This window comes from Alternaria infectoria, assembly GCF_024043175.1.
Source record: "Alternaria infectoria strain BMP 0036 chromosome Unknown scaffold_4, whole genome shotgun sequence".
Lineage (NCBI taxonomy): Eukaryota > Fungi > Ascomycota > Dothideomycetes > Pleosporales > Pleosporaceae > Alternaria > Alternaria infectoria.
The window spans coordinates 974,833-993,427 of record NW_026250693.1 but is presented as its reverse complement, the minus strand read 5'-3'; the positions used below and the strand labels follow the sequence as shown (position 1 = coordinate 993,427).

At 52.9% G+C, this 18,595-nt stretch overlaps 8 protein-coding genes across 8 annotated transcripts; 1 reads left to right on the top strand and 7 right to left on the bottom strand.

The window, feature by feature from the left end:
• Nucleotides 1-1,057: 1,057 nt before the first annotated feature.
• On the bottom strand, nucleotides 1,058-1,880 carry J4E92_003337 (uncharacterized protein; the record flags this gene model as incomplete). The annotated part of the gene is made up of 2 exons (XM_051494735.1): nucleotides 1,058-1,666; nucleotides 1,716-1,880. 2 exons carry the CDS (start codon nucleotides 1,878-1,880, stop codon nucleotides 1,058-1,060), a joined length of 774 nt encoding a protein of 257 aa, XP_051355028.1.
• A 1,219-nt stretch (nucleotides 1,881-3,099) lies between these two features.
• Nucleotides 3,100-4,846, bottom strand: J4E92_003336 (uncharacterized protein; the record flags this gene model as incomplete). Its single annotated transcript, XM_051494734.1, has 3 exons — nucleotides 3,100-3,726; nucleotides 3,784-4,103; nucleotides 4,156-4,846. 3 exons carry the CDS (start codon nucleotides 4,844-4,846, stop codon nucleotides 3,100-3,102), a joined length of 1,638 nt encoding a protein of 545 aa, XP_051355027.1.
• A 1,019-nt stretch (nucleotides 4,847-5,865) lies between these two features.
• J4E92_003335 (uncharacterized protein) lies at nucleotides 5,866-6,124 on the bottom strand (the record flags this gene model as incomplete). The annotated part of the gene is made up of 2 exons (XM_051494733.1): nucleotides 5,866-5,896; nucleotides 5,955-6,124. 2 exons carry the CDS (start codon nucleotides 6,122-6,124, stop codon nucleotides 5,866-5,868), a joined length of 201 nt encoding a protein of 66 aa, XP_051355026.1.
• Nucleotides 6,125-6,714: 590 nt separating this feature from the next.
• On the bottom strand, nucleotides 6,715-8,348 carry J4E92_003334 (uncharacterized protein; the record flags this gene model as incomplete). Its single annotated transcript, XM_051494732.1, has 2 exons — nucleotides 6,715-7,550; nucleotides 7,601-8,348. 2 exons carry the CDS (start codon nucleotides 8,346-8,348, stop codon nucleotides 6,715-6,717), a joined length of 1,584 nt encoding a protein of 527 aa, XP_051355025.1.
• Nucleotides 8,349-9,160: 812 nt separating this feature from the next.
• On the bottom strand, nucleotides 9,161-9,832 carry J4E92_003333 (uncharacterized protein; the record flags this gene model as incomplete). Its single annotated transcript, XM_051494731.1, has 1 exon — nucleotides 9,161-9,832. One exon carries the CDS (start codon nucleotides 9,830-9,832, stop codon nucleotides 9,161-9,163), a length of 672 nt encoding a protein of 223 aa, XP_051355024.1.
• A 2,060-nt stretch (nucleotides 9,833-11,892) lies between these two features.
• On the bottom strand, nucleotides 11,893-12,585 carry J4E92_003332 (uncharacterized protein; the record flags this gene model as incomplete). Its single annotated transcript, XM_051494730.1, has 1 exon — nucleotides 11,893-12,585. One exon carries the CDS (start codon nucleotides 12,583-12,585, stop codon nucleotides 11,893-11,895), a length of 693 nt encoding a protein of 230 aa, XP_051355023.1.
• A 716-nt stretch (nucleotides 12,586-13,301) lies between these two features.
• Nucleotides 13,302-14,930, bottom strand: J4E92_003331 (uncharacterized protein; the record flags this gene model as incomplete). The annotated part of the gene is made up of 1 exon (XM_051494729.1): nucleotides 13,302-14,930. One exon carries the CDS (start codon nucleotides 14,928-14,930, stop codon nucleotides 13,302-13,304), a length of 1,629 nt encoding a protein of 542 aa, XP_051355022.1.
• A 2,241-nt stretch (nucleotides 14,931-17,171) lies between these two features.
• Nucleotides 17,172-18,096, top strand: J4E92_003330 (uncharacterized protein; the record flags this gene model as incomplete). The annotated part of the gene is made up of 2 exons (XM_051494728.1): nucleotides 17,172-17,658; nucleotides 17,711-18,096. The coding sequence occupies 2 exons, from the start codon at nucleotides 17,172-17,174 to the stop codon at nucleotides 18,094-18,096; spliced, it is 873 nt and encodes a 290-aa protein (XP_051355021.1).
• Between the last annotated feature and the right edge of the window lie 499 nt (nucleotides 18,097-18,595).

The window sequence follows — 18,595 nt, the reverse complement described above, 5'->3', positions numbered from 1 at the left end:
TCGCTAGACTCTTCTAGCTTGCACTGGTCACGGCACGACGCAAATACTTCACAAGCCCATCGGACACAGCTGCGGCGTCTCGCGCAACCTGCAGACAACCCCCTCCTTCATTTAACCACCATGACACCATTTCCTCTTCTAGATACGAGATCATCGTATCGCGTATGCTCTCCCGGCATGCCGCGACTGCCAGTACACACAACTCGGCATCCACACAACCCGGCATCAAGGCTTCCGCGAGTGGCTAGCCGGCGGCTTTGTGCTTGAAGTTCATCAGATACTGCGGGAAGCCTCGGTTCGCTACTACGATGTCGAAGTAGTCATCCGAAAATCCTTCAAGACACCCGGTCCGGACAGCGAGTACAACAAGACTGTAATTATTCTAGCGGATATGTCGGTGGCAGATGCCCACGCCAACTGAGCTATCGCAGCACGGAAGATTCTGGAGCGGTTGATAGCCCTGGGGCGCGACGACATAAAAGTCGAGATCGTGGACGTCGAAGCCGCCTTGGAGTTCAATAACGCCGTCGTTGAAGACGACGAAACTTGAAGACGACGAAACAGTGCAAGCGTGGCATGATGTCCACAAACACGACACCATTCGATGAGGACAGTCTAGGTAGATATACGGTAGAAGATAGCTCATGATGATAGAGCTGATGTAATCTATAGGCTCATTCTCTATCAGCAAGTCGAACTTGCGCATGATGTTCACATCAGCTCGACGATGGACAATCGAGTCATGAGAACTGCAGGTCATTAAACAACTTCACTGGTTGTCTATGCGACTAGATATACAGGGCACCTTCAGTGTGCTTTCAAGTTCGGGTATATGTCGAAGCTACATAAAACAAAACAAAAACATATTTTAGGCCTGAAGCATACGTTGTCTCAAACATCACTCACTTGTTGACATCTGATGCTTTGTATGCGGCAACCTCGTATCAACCCACTAAATCCGTCATCTTCGATTGACTCAACGATCTCTCAATTCATTGTACGTTAACACACGAAAGGCAGCGCAAGGCATTCCCTCCGCGATTCGCTCCGTCCCTGACTAGATCGTCTCAGTTAAAGGGAGAACACCACGAAGCTCCTTAAGGCAGTCTTCCATTTCTGACTTCCATCTGCTTTGTGTAAACATGAGCAGCATGAGGACATTTTTGCGAAAGGTTGATATCTCGCGATTATCGGCAGTGGTTGCGAAAGTAGCGACCCGGTGATCCAACATCATCTGTATCTTCTGCTCGGGACTTTGGTTGTCGAATTCCTGCAGGAGTTCTTGATCAAGGTCCTTTCCTTGCTCTTTGTATGCGTCGATGAAGGAACTGATTGTTCTCTCCGCTGGCTCCAGATAAAGCTCAGCCGCCTGGATTAGCATGCTGCCGTACCAATCATCTGCTGCTACCAGCATCTCGTAACGTTGCGTGATTTCCAACTCTTCATTCTTCAAAATGGAGTCGGTGTACTTGGGTAGTCTTTTCAATTCGGTAATAGCCTCTTGGAGGAGGACCGAGGCGGCCCGCGCCTTCCTGGCTGGTGGAACGGTTATATGAACTAGCGCAGTGGTACCCTCTGGGGCGGCGGAAGACTGGTTATTTAGTTTCATCGTCCACTCCTCAAAGGAACCCAGGGGCCCAATATCGTCGAGACTGGTCACGTTGGCCTTTGTTGTAAGTTAGATCGTGGTAATGCATTCGGGAAGCATACCTTACGTAGATGTTCTCTGATTTGATGTCTAAGAGACCCTGGGCAACCATTCTGTCCAACTCCTCCTTCTGGTTGGCCAACTTTCCCACAAACTGAGTCACTTCATCCGCACGTTCCTTCTGGCTTGCTGACCTTCGTTGGAACTTCCCTTTGATATCGTTTCCAGTCATGCTAGTGGCGTCGTAGTATTGGCTCGGTTGCACGTTGGTTCAGAGCGGACTTCGGGAGTGTGAATCAGGTCAGGCTCTGTGCAGGAGAAAATCGCAAGCTTTATTCCAATCGCGTGCTTGATGTCCATTGTTTGTGGGTTGGGCACTGGGACCGTCGCGTTCAAGCGCTCCTCGATTGTCTGGTTGTTCATGCTAGATCAGTGATCACCGGCTGAGTTAGAGTAAAGCACACCTGTGCGGTGGCAGTCTGCATGGTACTGATAGCTGCGCCAACACTTGCTCTGGGTTTGATGGGACTGTGACTGTTTACGTCCATACATAGCTACAGCTTACATCGTAACTGCTGATGGAGACGATGCGACTGGGGTACCCATACTCTGACAAAGTTTGCGATGGTTCTACAGATGTACCAAATAGCGTGCAAGGCGATATAACATCAGTCAAAGGTGTCGACGACGCGACGATCAGGGCGCACTCTGGTCTAACTTCGTCTGGAGACATCAGGCTCAGAGCCAGAGTCATCCTTGACAACGTAACGAGCAGGGCGCACTCTGGTGGTCAAATCCGGATGCGGGAACGACTGCGGCACATGGTAAGGTGTCGAGAAGATTGGAGGGTATGGCGTCATGTAGGCGGGGGCGTTGTAGCCATAGACACCTCCTTGAGGCACTGGGGAGCCATATGCCATATCCATTGGTGTCTGCTGATACCCATACTGCATAAACGGGGGACACCGAGGACTCTGAATTGTCATTGGAGGATAGTAACCGATTTCTGTCTGCGCAATGACAGTCCCGTCGGGCAACCTCACTACTTGTTGCATCCGCGTAGATGCTTCGATACCTTGAGTGTCGGGACGGGTGTTGTAGCGGGGCACAAACTTCTAGTTCTTCATCTGAGCTTTCTGCCAGGCGCGCAGGCAGGCGCGTAGGAGAGATAGCGTTGGACATGGGGGTTGTGGCTGGTCAATATTAGATAGTGACACAGGTGACCGAAGTAAGGGTTATGCTACTTACCAGACATGTGACCCTATCTATGAGAGAAGCGCGTGAATACATACCTAAATTAGAGACAGGGCTGATACAATAGCGCGATGCGATGATTGAAACCAGAATACACCAGCTCGACGACATTACGCATTTGCTGCTTCTGCGCTACTTCCCTACGTATGTTGATTCCACGCGCAAGTCATAGAGAGAGAAGAAGAAGAGTAAGCTGTCTAGGCCGCGATCATCTCAACCGCGTCGAGACTGATACTGGGACTCAAATAACCCGTAGACGTCTTTCCAGAAATGACAGAGATCTTCAGTATCTGGTACTCCCTCGCGCTCTTCACCCACGCACTTGCCGGCACACTGTACTCATAAACGTAGTTGTTGCCGCGGTACGTTCCAACAGTCAGACTTCTGGTATCGCCCTGGCCCTTATCGGACTGTAAGGTAGCGGTCCAGCTGTTCACGGCAATAGCCGGTCTTCCACCAGACATGCCCTCTGTGACACCGATTCTGATCTTTGCGCCATTGGTTAGTTGCGCATCGCTGAGGCGGAAGTAGACGAGGTGGTCGTTATTGATGTCTTTCCACATGTAGCCGGGGAAGTTGGCAGCGGAGCTGGTACCCACAATATAGTTGCTAGCATCCCATTTGGCGAGGCGCGAATCAGATGGGTGCATGTAGGTAGGCTTCATGGGGCTGTCGCCGAAGTTCAGGAAACCCTTAGGCGTGCCGTCCCATTCGCCAATTCGCCACATGACAGCCGTGTCCGACGGGTCGTTGCAAGTGATCGTGTTCAGCGCTGCGGTGCCTCCAGCAGTGACGGTAACAGTGCTAGTGTGAACCTCGAGTTCCTGCAAGATCGGGTGAGTTCACGTCAGAACAAAGTGCTGATGTATGGCTTCACTTACACCCTTGTATACAGTCAAAGTGTACGAGCCTGGTAGAATCTTGCTGATTCTCCAAGAGCTGGATGATGCAATTGTCCAGTATTGCGCCTGGGCACTCTTCAGACCGACAACATACTGGTAACCGTTCTTTACGTTGGCCAAACCAACACCAGCGACGGCACCACGTTGACTAGCCGGAACCCAGCCATCGATTCCAAGGGAGTCCATCCAGTCCCAGTTAGCGTTGCGAGCGAAGAGTGCGGTGCTCGGTGCGGCACCACTATCCGTGAAGTGGAGGACGGAGGGACCTTGCAGGCCAAAGCGCATCACATCAGTATGACCTGTAACACATTAACAGATGTTTTGGTCTAGGCCGAGAGTGAGTTCACGTACCCATGTTGTAGTGGTAGATATCATAAAGATCTGGACCACCACTACCTCCGCGGCGCACCAAACTTCGGAAGAAAGGCCCGCCCGAAGCCTTCTCATGATTCGACCTGATCATGTACATGCCGACATTTCGATTGGTGTACCCAACCCAATCGTAGTCCATAGTACGGCCATACAACTTGCCGGAGTAATGTTTGGACCATGTCTGACCGTTGAGTCCATTGATGTCACCAGACTCGATGGCAGTCGCACCATCCGGCACCCAGTCCGTGTCTTCGTTGATGTTGTTGGTAAAGATGTTCGGCGGGATGCGAAGGATGTATCGGGACACAGTGATGCTGGTATCTTTCTTGTTCATGAAGATGTAGACGTTGGGGTTGCCATAGCGGAAGACGAGAGTGTGAACGAGCGTTCCCACTTTCATCGTCACCTTGATGACGTTGGTGTATTGCTGAATGGTGACAGTGCCGGGTGCGAGGCCAGATTCCACGTGCGAATTCTTGCCATTCTGGCCGTTGTACTCAACGCCACGGTACTTGATCGAAGTCATGTCAGCGTTTGACTTGCTGACCTTGACGACGAGATTCGCGTTCGTATCGATAACATAGTTTTTGCCGTCATCGGTGTAGCCCCAAGCTGCAAAAACAGCCGTAGGGGCCAGAAGCAGAGCAGTAACGGTCGCTAAGAACCGCATCTTGAAGACTGGCTGAGGAAGGACGACGAGCTAGAAACCCCATGTGGATTCATTGTACAAGACGGCTTTATAGCAATGTACTTACTTTCCCACGTGTGCGCGCAGATGGCTACTACACACCACTACAATACCATCTTTCCCGGTGGTAGTATTGTAGACTCCACGTTAGTTTACCAGATTGAGCTTGCTCCGCCATCAGGATAGAGCACCTACGCCTTGCGGAGTAGTGCTGGGTGCTGATTGTACGGGAGCCGAGCATGGGTATATATCTGGCCAGCGTTTGTAGTACTACTCCGAGTCTAGCACGTCTAGTACCCGCGTGCGCACCATATCATTGGTGGGGCTGGCTTTCGGTGTTTCGAAGCAAATCCGGGGAAATTCTCGAAATTAAGAAGGAAGCTTGGTAGGCGTTAGCACCGCCGAGCGCACAAGTGAGAAGGCATCATGGGCCATCGTAGAGGTAAAGTGGTGCGGAGAAACTTTGTGCAGATGTGGAACGGGGACCATGATGAGAATTGAAGATGGATGGGCTTGCAGGAGTAATGAATGAGGGCGAAAGGGAAGGTCTATTTCGCGGGCCGAGGTTATGCCGATTGGTGAAGTTTGCAGAGCCAGACCCCGTGTCTTGTGACTCCGCCCCTCATGATAGGCACATGCCGTCGTGATGCACAATTTCAACGTCTTCTTCTCGACACAATTGGTACAAGTCCACGCCGAACATGCGCTACATCTCGTTGAAGGACAAGATAAGAAGGTTTCGACAAATGCTTTGGGCCACAGATTTCTGAAACTTTCAGGCGTCCCGGCACATGCCCGCTGTGTGCTGGCGATCCTGTCGTAATCTACGAATGCCATGCTTTTTTTTCGGCGCGAAGTCAAATATGGTTTGCATCCGAACAAGTTTGGCTTTTTGTGTCAACACGTACGAGGAAGCTTGGTTTTGAGCGCCACAAGGTTTACTTTGACGCCGTCACGCATGCCATCTGATCGCAGCTCGCAACGCATTCCCAGCCTGACACTCAGGCAAGCACGCCGTTGACGTCCAACAAACTCCAAGTTGTCAGCGTTGATCCTACAGGATTCCACAGAATAAGGCGTCGTGACTCACTTCTCATCCTCACGCATACGCGTCAGTAGCAAGTCCTTCCGGTCGTCAGGCTGATTCTTGACCCTGTCAATCTCCTGCTGTGACAGCGGCTCTGGCAGAGTCCCTGCATCCTGCTCAAGCCACCTCTCTTGAGGCGTTTCGCTACCGTCGGCGAATACTTGGTTCGTCATTTGCGCCTTGAAGTCTTATGTAAAGCAGTTCAGAAAAGCTTCGATGAAGTCAAGTGTACTGAAACGACCCAGTAGATAGGATGCTTACTGGGTCCTTCTGCTGAGAGCACTTTACGATCTGCAGTCAGCGAGCGTAGAACGCCGTCGCTACGTAGAAATGTGATGCCGAGGATATCATTCTTGAAGCTTTGGAGAATGCGCGTAACATCTTGCTGGAGTGGATCACTGGTGTCGTAAGATGGCACGCATCTCGGGGCGGACGATATTTTAGCAGTACTTGAGTCGGTCATGATGTTCAGAGCGAAGGCAGGAAAAAACTTTTGATCGATTTCGGGGTATAGAAAACATAAAAGGGTATGATGCCATGACGCCGCCCGTAGTGACTGCAGATGAGCGTGGTTCGTCACTGGGCGGCCATGCGCTTACAAACAGATTGCCCTCCCTAGAAAACATTACAAGTAAATGAGCGCTGCGCCCTGTTACAATCATAAATAGCCATGCCCAAGATGGCATACAGCTCTGACGTGAAGTGCAGGACGTAAGCACTAAGCGCAGTATGCGCATTCGCCCCAAACATTATCAATTCGTCATTATGACATGCGAGGCGCCCTGTCGATGGACATGCGAGCAGCTGCGATATCCATAGACATGCGGGGAGCGCGGCTGTCAATGGAGTGCCTCGATAGCTGGTAGCTCATGCGCCAATCAAGCGGCAGGCGACCTTCATTTGTAGTCCGTCGAGAAGCGTGGCCGATAACGACGTGCATCTCGAACTTGTCCAATCCAGTCTTTTGCAAGTACGCTTCGTATCCCTCAGACTTGGAGGCCCGCTTCATCCACTCCTCACTCACGGCCGATGGGTAGACTACGCGCAGCAGGGGCTCGGCACCACGGAATCGGTAGTATTGTCGGATGTCGTCGTGGGGAAACAGGTGCAAGTCGATCCTCTTCATCGGCCCGTTGACTGCGGTAAGCCAGCTTTGGTTGCTGTTGGCAGGGTTTGGTAGCAGCTTGTTAAGCTCGCCGACGATCTCAGAGATGCTGCGGAAGACAACTCCCTCTGTGGAGGTGAAACGACAATCGGTGCGACGCGTGCGGACAAGGCATCGGATGAGCGGCAACAGGTCAATGGGCTCCATGTCGAAGCACGCAGCATCGATGTCCAAAGAGACATGGCCCTTGAGCGAATCAATCTTGACCAGGTTCGACTTCTGGCTCCACAGGTCGATGATGTAGTGTGCCTTCTCCGCGTATATCGGTAGGAACTCCTCGCGAAGCTGGTGGCATACCTGCGTAAGGTTGTAGTATTGTCTCCGCTTGGTCGGGGTGGCTTCGCCTTCGCGTTGGACCAGTGCCGGATCATCGTGACGGCACATCCTGATGGGCACCTCCTCGCTCATGCGCTCGTAGATGCGGTTCCTTATCTCTGTGTGATATTAGCGCGTGTGTGCATTTATGGGCTAGGGAGTAACATACCTGGCGGCATGTCGAGGAAGCAAAGTGGTGCGGTCTTCTTGGGTGCCGGGATGTCTTCAACAACATCGTCAACGTCGGAACTGGTGGATGTGACTTCATCGATAGCCAGTTCTGGTGTCTCATCGTGTACAGACGGGGTACTCGGTTCGGGTTGCTGCTCGGGGGTGATCGCACGGGTTTCTGGTTCAGGTGTCGCACATCGCACAGGCGCAGCGGCGGCAATGTCGTGGACTTCAGGCTCGACTTGGGTATAGGCGACGGGAGTCGAGTTCCATGGCTCCTGTTCAGGGGTGGCGCAGCGAACAGGCGGGGTGACTGCACGAGCATGGTGTTCCTCGTGCTTTTGGTCGAGTTGCTGCGAAGGCTCCTGCTCCTCGGCTACTGACGATGTGTCTTGCTTTGTGGCGGATGTAGCTGTGACTAGGACCCTCTGTTCGACCATCCATCCTGCACTTGGTTTCGACTTCTCCGAAATGACAGCCAGCTCGACATCATCGTTCTTGCTGCCGCGACTCTCAACACTAGACCGTACACTTGCGCTCACTGGATTCGCGGCGCGCTCAAAACGGTCTTCATTGGGCGCGGTGATGTCGCTCGGCTTCTCAATCGTGGGGTGAAGGGTGGTTGCAGTAGTTCCATGCGCGTTGCTGGGCTCGGGCGTCGCGTCGTTTGTTTCAAGCGGCTCTGTTGACGTCTCACGCGTCCGTCTCGCCCGACCACAACTGAAAAGGTCGCCCAAAAACGACATGGCTGCTCTTCCACACCACCACGGCGAGTGCGTGGGTATTAGGAATAAGTACTGTGGGCAAGTCGCACAAAAGTAAAGAGACCGGCACAACCGTCTATTGGGGCACCTGCTAGCTCATATGTTTCTTCAGTCAGGATTGCGGCATCGAGTGAGAACAAAGGCTAAACCCTTTCAATGGTCGATGAAACGCATTGGGCGAATGAAGTCGTCGGTAAGATTGCTATCACACTGAGATGACCGGGGTGGGGCACGTGCTTTACCCCTGATCAGCGCCTCCGATCCCCACTTTCGATGAGGCTTATCTTATCTGCCTTGCAGCGGCAGATTCACAATTCCAGCGCCTGGCATCATGCCCGCATCTTGTCCGGCCTGCCGGTAGTCGCCGGGACGGTGCGCGCAGGTGATGTGTCTGGCGCAACTTACATGTCGATTAAGGTTGCCATGAAAGTTTGTCTGTGACCCGTTCACACGCGGTCAATGGGCTCATCTCGGACTAGCGAAAATCGCCGAAGAAAAAGCTTCGGTCACTTGAGCGTCCATGGCGGAATTATTTGATTCTCTATACCTTTATTGTCTAACGCAAAGCTCTTCGGGTACGTGCATGCTTGACCAGACATCGCAGCCTAACGATTTGCGGAAATGTCCAACGCGCGACGTCATTGCCAACCACGATCCACCACCACGGGAACTGTCAGGCCGGAGCACCTCATCAAATATTCTCGGGCCATCTTCGATATGCGACATACATACGGGAAAATGAATATACGATACCAGACGATCAACAAATACTGGCAGGCCACGATCCACCGGGACTAAAGACGATCTGCAACGATTGGACCCATCTGCAGGGCAGCAGCTCCCTTCTCAACGTCTCCCAGCATTTTGGCGTTCTCACGCATCTTGCAGTACGTCCAAGCCGCCACCTGGAGCGCCAGTAACCCGGTCAAGATCTCCGAGTTGTTGATATACGTAGTGTATGGCGCGCCTTCATTGTGTGGGTGATAGTATCGGAGGCACAGGACGCGTACCGCGTTCTCGAAGAGGTGGTAGTAGGCTAGTCGAATGATCGCGTCCTGGGTTGATACCAATTCTGTCGTATTCCAGATCATCGTCCAGTCGAATCGAGGCTTGACGATATGGTTGCGGTCGGTTGCTGCGGGATCACCAGACACGCCTTCCCAAACATTGTTGAGGAATGTTCCCAAAGACGTACATTCCCAAGCACGGAGGTCAATGAAATCTGTAAGGACGAGGATGTTCAAAGGTGATATTGCAAGCCAGTGAATAATCCAGTCTAGGGATCGCAGCTTCAAATGCAGCATACCTGAGAATATGGCTAAAAATCGCACGATGAGGCTGGTAGCTAAGAGGCAGTGAAGAAGCTGGTGCTTCATTTTCTCGAATGAGCGCGAATAGCAGGTGGAGAGTCCGATGAGGCTGAAGGAGATGAAGAGCCAGGTGAGTTGGCTCGGTGCTTCGAACATGTCTTTGATGATATTTGCTGCGTCTTCTGAATGATGAAGATCTCCGTACAAGTACTCATGATCTGATTTTCTCAAGTCTGGTATGGATTGCCTACCAAAAAGAATGTCGCATGCGGCAAGTGAGATCAGCCATGGTAGTATTACTAAACACCCAGTAGTGCCGGTCAGCATGATGTGTGTTTAACGGTGCGATCGACGTCGGAATTTGTTGAATGTGGAAGGTTGTGGCGTGAATATTGGAGGGTGCATGTTGACTTTATCTAGGATGGTGTACGCCTATGTCTTCGGCAGGTCCGCTACCACGAACCATCATTGCGTCCGTCCATGGTTCGGCGGTATCACGACCAAGACAGTAGACCAATCATATTATGAGTCTGCGTAATCATAGTGACGAAGCGTTCCCTTCGACCAATGCGCGAATGTGTGAATAAACTTACCAATATGGACTAGCGCATTATGGCGGACGCCCCCGAGGTCACTCTCTCACCAGGTTCTTCAGTCATACGTATCAACTCCCACCGGTTACCACAGCACACAACTACAACCAAACTTCAGCCTCGACCCGCACCATCTCGCAGTCGCCATGCAGACAGAAAACACGCACTCACTGCGCCGACTTGGTACCAAACAAGATGCGACAAAGCTCGGCTTTATGGATCTACCCGGAGGTAAAGCAGCAACTCTTTAGGTCGACAAATACCAGTGCGCTAACATTCACTGCAGAATTGCGCAACACGATATACTCATACTGCAAAAAAATTGGACACGAGAGCTTTACTCGCGGATCACATTCGGTGCATGAGATCGGATATCGGACCTACTTCCATCTCTGCCAGGTCAACTACCAGATTCGGCAAGAAGCGCTTCCATTGCAATACCAGCACTTCACACATCGAGTCCCTCTCAGATACCTCGCCGCCTACATGGAGACATTTCTGTTACCGCATAAAGGACACTCCTTGGTCGGTAGTACCTCCTTCACCTTCCGCTGCGATGAAACCTTCCCTCGCGTTAACATAGCTCCGCTTATTCGAGTATGCAAAAGGCACCCGGAATTTGCCGTCAAGCTTAGCGGCATCAGCTCTGTCCGCCCTGTCAACCACTTGTTCCGCTCGTACTACTATCCAAGAACGCTTAGCAAGCGAGCATTGGATCTCGACACGCAGTTCCAAGAACTAATCAAGCACTCTCGAGTTCGATCTGCCGACTTGAACAGTTCCACTACCTCTCAGCGCCGATGGAGCAAGTTTCTCGGGAAATCTGTGGAGGAATTATGGATTCACTCTTACAGCAAGGAGCTTGACGTGGATATGATAGTCAAGTCCGAGGCATCTGAGCCGTGGATGGACAATATCACTCAGTCCAACCGCCGGGCCGGCATCCCTGCTCACTGTCACCGCTACAAGAAGGAATACAAGGCATGGGTATACAAAAATCGGTTTCCAGGGTTCTTGATACAGTATGTAGCCTCTGTGATAAGGTCGGATAGCACCCGAGTTTAACTGCTCAGCAACGACATGCACATGAAGTAGGCCTTCGTTTCGCTACTGAGATAGGCGTAGAATTTCAATACTTCAGCACACTCGTACGGAGCTATGTCATTGCTCATTCAGTTGCGGACCAGCGTCGCCCATTTCCATCTAACCCTGCTGCCACAAACTCGTAGTATGCCCCTGAAAGCTAACCCCATCAATCTCCCTAATCTCCTCATTACTCAACCTCCATCCCAGCGCCGCACAATTGCTAACAGCCTGCTCCTCCTTCCTCACACCACATACCGGCGTAATACCCTTGCACATGTTGTAGTTCAGCGCAACAGCACTCTGCGGTACAGCACGCCTTTCCGCAATCTTCTTCAGCACCGCGTTGACAGGCTCAATGTCCTTCATATCGTAGCTGGAGAAGCGGTATGACTTTGGCGGCGGGTTGTCAGCCGTGTATTTGCCAGTCAGACGGCCCTGAGCAAGCGAGGAATAGGACTGCAAGACGATTCCGCGTTCTTTGCAGGCTTGGAGGAGGCCAGATAGCTCTGGTTCGCGGCGGAGGACGGAGAACTCGACTTAGTTGATGGCGAGTGGGACGCCGTATTTGGCCAGTTCGTCTTGCATCTTGATCATGTCTGCGAGACTATAGTTTGCGACACCGACGGTTTTGGTCATGCCCTTTTCCACGCACTCGGCCATGCCTTTGGCGATCATGGGGATGGTTTGAAGGTGAATGGGGCCATGTACCAGGTAAATGTCGATGTAATCGAGGCCGAAGTTCTTGAGTGAGGTTTCGAGCTTCTTGAGGGGCGCCATGGTGGGGTGGAGGACATCTTTTGCTTGTGGTACGACAAAATACTTGTCTTGCATGACGAAGCTGTCTCTTGGCATGTCCTTGACTAGTCTTCCGCAGATGGTCTCGCTCATGCCTGTGCCGTAGACTTGGGCGGTGTCGATGAAGTTGACCCCTTTGCTAACACAGTGCTTCCATGCTGCGGCGACATGGGGCTCTTCCTCGGGCTTCCAGTGCCAGGTAGAAGTGTCGCCCCAAGGCCAGGCACCGATGCACAGTTGCGGAGCGTGGACATCTCCGTTCTTGCCCTTGTATGTGACCTTTTTGTCGGCGGTTGGGATCCAGTCTACTGGCATGACAGCTGCGAGACCATCAAAGGAAGGGTCGACTGGGTTAGGCTTGGTGTGCTTGCCGCTGTGGATACCAGTGACGGCTGACATCCCAGAGGATAGACCAGCTTGAAGGACGTGCTGCATCTTTGCGATTCGATAGTACTGGGATTCTCGTACGACAAAAGAATCCTACTTGGACCTGAAATCGAGACAGCACGTCCTGATATCTATTGTTATACTCGCGCAGCATGTAGATCGACGACACGGCAAGTCGTCGGCATCATGGCGAGCACCTTGTATGATGCGGCGATGATTCTTACATTCATTTCCGGCCTATACGCAGCGGTTGTTCCTGCATGGGTACCACAAGTTCGGGAATAGATCCATAAGACCCTAATGTATAGGCGGCAAAACGGCGTGATGTTTGAAGTGGATGCCGGGATGATGCGCAGGTGATGTCATGCCTCGACCACGTTCTGTTATGTGGGTACTCACGACAGAGACCTGCCAAACCAGTGTCAGAAGTGCAAGGAACGTCTTGATATTTTCTGGAGGCATATACTAGGACCTAAATGTAGGGTCAGCGGTTGTCGTTGGTAGTCGCGGTCGTTCCTCGGTGGTGGCCGTGACCTATTTCCCGAAAAGGCAGTCGCGTTCACCTGTCACGACAGTTCCTGAAAGACAACAACGCGCATGACTCTCGATGTTTTTCGTTTTGCGACGCGTCGAGTTAGCATCTCTAGGCGAACTGGACACTGTGACGAGGCTGTAAAAGGAACAAAGCGAGATCTTGAGGTGGACTACTTCGTAGCCTGTGAAGGTAAAAGCTTAATTCATATATCCAGAAGAACGTGAAGTCTTCACAAGATGCTGTTGTCCGCACATGTAAATGCGCCGTTAACATCTGTTGTGGCAAACGTGTTCATCAAAGCGCGGATACTGGCGTACATGCCAGGTACCATCATGAAGAGCGTGACCGACATGATGAACACGTTGAGAGCGGCCGTCGCAAGCTTCTTTGTACTTGATCGCCACTTGCCGTTCCAGTTGAGATGGAACCAGAAAAGCACAGTAACACCCCAGGTGAACCATGATAGCAGAAGCGCGGCGGAAATGTTGAGAAGGGAGCTGAACACCGGAATGGCGTTGGCGAGGATCCACACGACGACCCAGAACAGGGTAACCGAGAAGATCCAGACAGCCCATTCAGTCTTGTTACCGACGTCACCCATTGCGATGGAAGCGCGGCGGCCACGCGACGACCCGGACGCGCTAGATGAGACTTCAGCGTTGAAGCTTCCATCTTTCTTGGCCTGGCGAGTGCCGATCTCGCGCAGGAAGAAGACGTGCAGGTAGCGCGCGGCGGTCATGCCGAACACCAAACCAGTGCCAAGGAGTCCAACAAAGATGATTCCGTAAGCGACCTTTGCCATCAAGGGTTGGAGAGATCCGAGCGCTGGCGAAGCGACGGATTCACCGGAAAGGGCGTAGACGACCGCAGCGACGATGCAGTAGATAGTGGTAGTGGCGCACTTCTCAATGGTGACAGCGCGTGGGTAGTCGCGAGAGGGGTCCTCCATCTCAGCAAGGACAGTCGGGAACGCTTGATTGCCGCTGAAAGCAAAGGCGATGTTCAGGAACGCCGCGACAGCTTCAGTGAAGGTGGGACTTCCGATAGCTTTCAGGTTGAGAGGTGCTCCCGCATTGCGGGGACCCTGAACACCAAGCACAATCATGACGAACATGACGGCCGAGAAGATGGAGATGGTGCAGGGCCACGATGCCCATGACACGAAACGCATACTACGCGGTACGCACATGGCCCACATGGCAATGGCCGCAACGACCGAGAAGGCGACCGTGCAGGTCGCGTGTTCGCTGACGGTGTTGAGACCGATCGAAATAGTGACCACTGCCGATGCGCTGATGAGAGCCATGTTGATGAGGAAGCCAATGGCAAAGACAGCTTCGAGCCAGGGACCGCCGAGGACGCGTCCGTAGTCGACAATGTTGAGCATGTAAGGATACTTGCGCCAGTACTGAACGAGATTGTAGGCAGTGTACAAGCTAAGCATCCCCATACCGACAATGGCAATGATACCCGGGAAGAACCCAAGGGTGTTCAGAGCGGCTGGCAATGACAAGATACCGATGCCGATCTCATTGGTCATGAAGATGATGACAGTTTGTGTTGTGTTGAGTTTCTTCGTTCCTGCACTGCTTGTGGGGCGTTTGCTTGCATTTTGGATATCGGATACGTCGCCTAGGTTCGTGTCGTGCTCGGAGGAGGTTTCGAGCTTTTCGGGGTCTCCGTGCTTCTTTTGTCGCAAAGGGTCTTCCGGATCGTGAGTAGGGTCTGCTGCAAGGGCTACTGTAGGTCGCTGGGCAGATACGGGCAGATCATTGAGAGCTTTGGGCTTGTTGTCGAGGTCGTGTGTATGTTGCATGGGAAGGTTGCCGTGGGCAGAAGGGACGTCTTTGTGATCCATGGTTAGAGGGAGACCAAGCACTTACGCCTGCATGTACCGAGTGAGTGTGGTCGAGACGGGGGAATCGAAGTGACGAGGAAGATGCGACCAAGAAACGAACTTGTCAATGGAGACGTTTGAGGAGGGCCAAGTTGAGAGGATAAATAGACGCGGGAAAGAACGATAGACTGGTCACAGCGCAGCGTGGAGGAAACCAAGGACATGGAGAATTACGTATTAACGCACATCGCACGCGGACCAAGACAGTAGCTGGTAGTAGCGTATCGTAGAATGTGTCCGCACTTTAACGGGGACTGTGCACCCAATGATGGCTGGTCTTGGAGGCAGGGTCTCGCGGAGGCGTGGAGACGGAATGGTACTTTTATCCACTTCAGGTATGTGGGCCTCCCTAGATGCCGTATAGATGAAGCTCTTAGTAAAGGAACCGAGCTGGTGTTTCGCGAAACGCGCAAGTGCGGCATGCTGGGTCCTTCCGGACGATGCGCAGCCTTCCCACGCTGCCGTTCCTATCAAACGATGCAACATGATGCGGAGAAGGGTCTTGGTGACGTCTGATGGTCATCCACGTCGGGAGCGACCGCGCTAGCGAGAGCCGCATCTGACAACGCGAGAACCGCGCCGAAGCAGGCCGGTGTCACACCCGACAGCTTGGCCGCTGTCGTCATCGGTCTGGGCATGTTGCGATGAAGTCCATCAAGCCCAAGTCCTCACATAGCCATGTGTAGGTGTGAGCGTGTCCCAGATTACAGGAACCCTCCGAGTATTCAGACGATGGACAGACGTTGATCCAGTGTATAGGCCATTTCCGGGACGAAATGGGAAGGAACCCGAAGGATCCATCCGCGACAAGGACATGCCGCGTCGCATTGGCAGTGAATGCGAAAATTTCGCGCGGTAAAACATCGGCTGCAGTCCATAATCTCATCATGTTACATCCAGTGAAAGTGAGGCACTTGGAAACCGGAGTGCACGGACGGTTGGCATGGCGGAGGAGTTGGGAGAGCCAAGGCCAGTCTTATGCGATAAACTTGGACGGCAAATGTCCGCTTCGAGTGTTGATAGGTTCGCAGACATGTCCAGAGGCACTTTCATCCCATACTAGAGGCCGTGGACGAGATGAAGAACCCGGTCGAGAATTGATTTCTCCTTCAATGGTCGCTGTGCGAAGACACAGTGCCGTGTATTTCGGTAGATGGTCGCATAAGGTGTTGAATCGAAATAGCCAACAGTACGGTTTCCATGGGTCGCAGCACATCAATCATTACTCCGGTTCCGCTGCAAGGTACCGATTTGGATGTATCTGTGGAGTCGCATGTCGCAAGGGAAGTCGCATAGGAAGACGCAGTGTTCTGCTGCTGGCATGTCGCTTTGGAAAGATGAATCGTGTCGCTCTTGGAATAGACCTTGTTGGCCAGAAAGGCTGTTAATTCAGTCAGTAAGACGTGGGGAAGACCGAGTATCTCTCCGGAATATCTGGAGCAGGTAGGTCAGACGAGAGTAAGATATTGAAGTCAGTGTGGGATGAAGTCGTGGGTATTGTCGGTTGTTGGTCGCATGGAGTAGGAGTTGACGAGAGGCCCCTATCGAGTGGGCACGCATTTCGGGTTACGCGTCAGCTGAGTCATGCGCCTTCATTTTCCCATCTGTCGCTTCCTCATACGCGATCTTCGATCCACCGATCCTCAGACCTCGGCCACAATCGCGATCTTACACTGTGCCGCTTCTTCTTCTTCTTCTTCTTCTCTCTTATCGCAAAGGATGTCTCGCGTTTCCGCACGCACTGTACCCTCTGCAGGTTCCCAAGGTGCGGCGCAGGAGTGGCTGTGAGGCGGCTGTGAGGCGCACGGGGGCCCTAATAGCCGTTCTTTCCGGGCGGGACGGCGCCAAAAAGCTTGGCCTACGACTATCATCACCATTCTCAAACCTTTCGGGGCCACGCAGGAGCGTCAAGCATGTCGACTCCCTGCTTGGCACGTTGTGGTACGCGCATGCCTTTCCCCAGGAATGACAGGAGGTGAAACGAGATCGATGGCTAGTCCCCACCTCATCTTCGACGTTGCTTCCACGGCTTCTCCATCTTGTCACCTTCCGCCGACTTTCCCTTTGCCGTGTGTTTGAGCGAGAGTCTGCCGTGTTCCCTGCTTGTTCGATAATCCGCCCCCGACATACTTGCCGCTATTGCCGTCGTTGACGAGTCACTCATTTTTGCGTTGCTCCCTCCTCTCATTCTCCACATTCACCATGATACCCCGGATAGCGCTTTCGGCGCTTTTGTACGCCTCCACCGCATTCGCCGTGTGCACCAAGCTCGAAGACTGCCCCCAGTTTGAGGCCCTCAAGACCGACGAATGCCAAACCTACCATCATTTCCTCGCCCGCGGCTCTACCTCGCCATACCCGGGCCACGTCATCGAGACAGTCGGCAAAGTGTGCAATGCGCTCAACACCAAGGAAAACCCCAAGGCCTGCGGATATGAGGATGTGCAGTACTGGGCCATGAACGGCGGAGAGCGATGGTGCATATCGTCGCACGAGGGGGCTATGAATGGCGCCGAGCAGATGAGGAACTACACTGCGAGGTGTCCGGACAGCCACCTCATTGTCATGGGTTTCAGCCAGGGTGGAAGTGTCGCGCTCGACGTGCTCGGTGGTGGTGGCGGTCCACTCTGGGGCTGCACTCAAGAAGACAACCCACCCATGAACATCTCAAGTGCGCCCGGATCCAAGGGTGCGACTCCGATCTTATGTCAACGTCGAGACCTATACTAACATTTCCGCAGTCGTAGCAGCACTTGCTTTCGGCCCCACGCGACGATCCGCAAACCAGTCCTTCACCCACGGCGGCGGCGAGATCTCGGATGGCGGCGCGCCACGAACCGCAGAGCAGAACGCCGGTCTCCAACCCTACGCTGACGCTGGCAAGCTCCGCGAGTACTGCCAGCCTGGCGACCCCATCTGCGCACCCCATACCAAGGACAAGGACATGTCCAAGCACCTGAACTACTTCGACCTGTTCGGCGACGAGGCAGCGCAATGGGTCATTGACCTCGCAAAGAAAGCCGAGAGCGGAGACCGAACCTCAGGCGCGAAGAGCATGCTCCACCAGACCGTCTCGCACCCCATTGCCAACGTCTTCGTCCTGATCTTCGTGCTATTCGCCATATAGTAAGTTCATTCCATACACTCGCAGTAGTACCATAGAAGCGCGATAGACGGAGCGGCGTTAAGAAGACGGACTTTGGAATCATACAGAATGAAGACTTATACCTTGCAGTTTTGCAGTGAGGAAGTTCGCCGTATGGAAGACCACACGCTTCCCCATGTACACCCGCGTCAGCTCGACCGAATCCGTATGAGCACGATCAGCCCCGTTCCACCGCCGGATCCGAGTTGGACAGACACACGTTGCAGGTCTTGGAGATGCTTGGCGCCAAAGGTGTGGCTTCGCAGAGCCGCATATCCGGGACGAGGCACCGCCACACCAGCCAAGGATGGGAGAGAGATCTTTGAAGAAGAATGACGGATGCTTGAATGCGGGACGCGCCCAATATGTACATTTGTCGTACATGCCGAAATACCCTTCAATTGTACCATACTATATGGATATAGCTACATTTAGTACCAGTCGACCGGATCGGCTAATCAGGATATATTAACTTCGCATC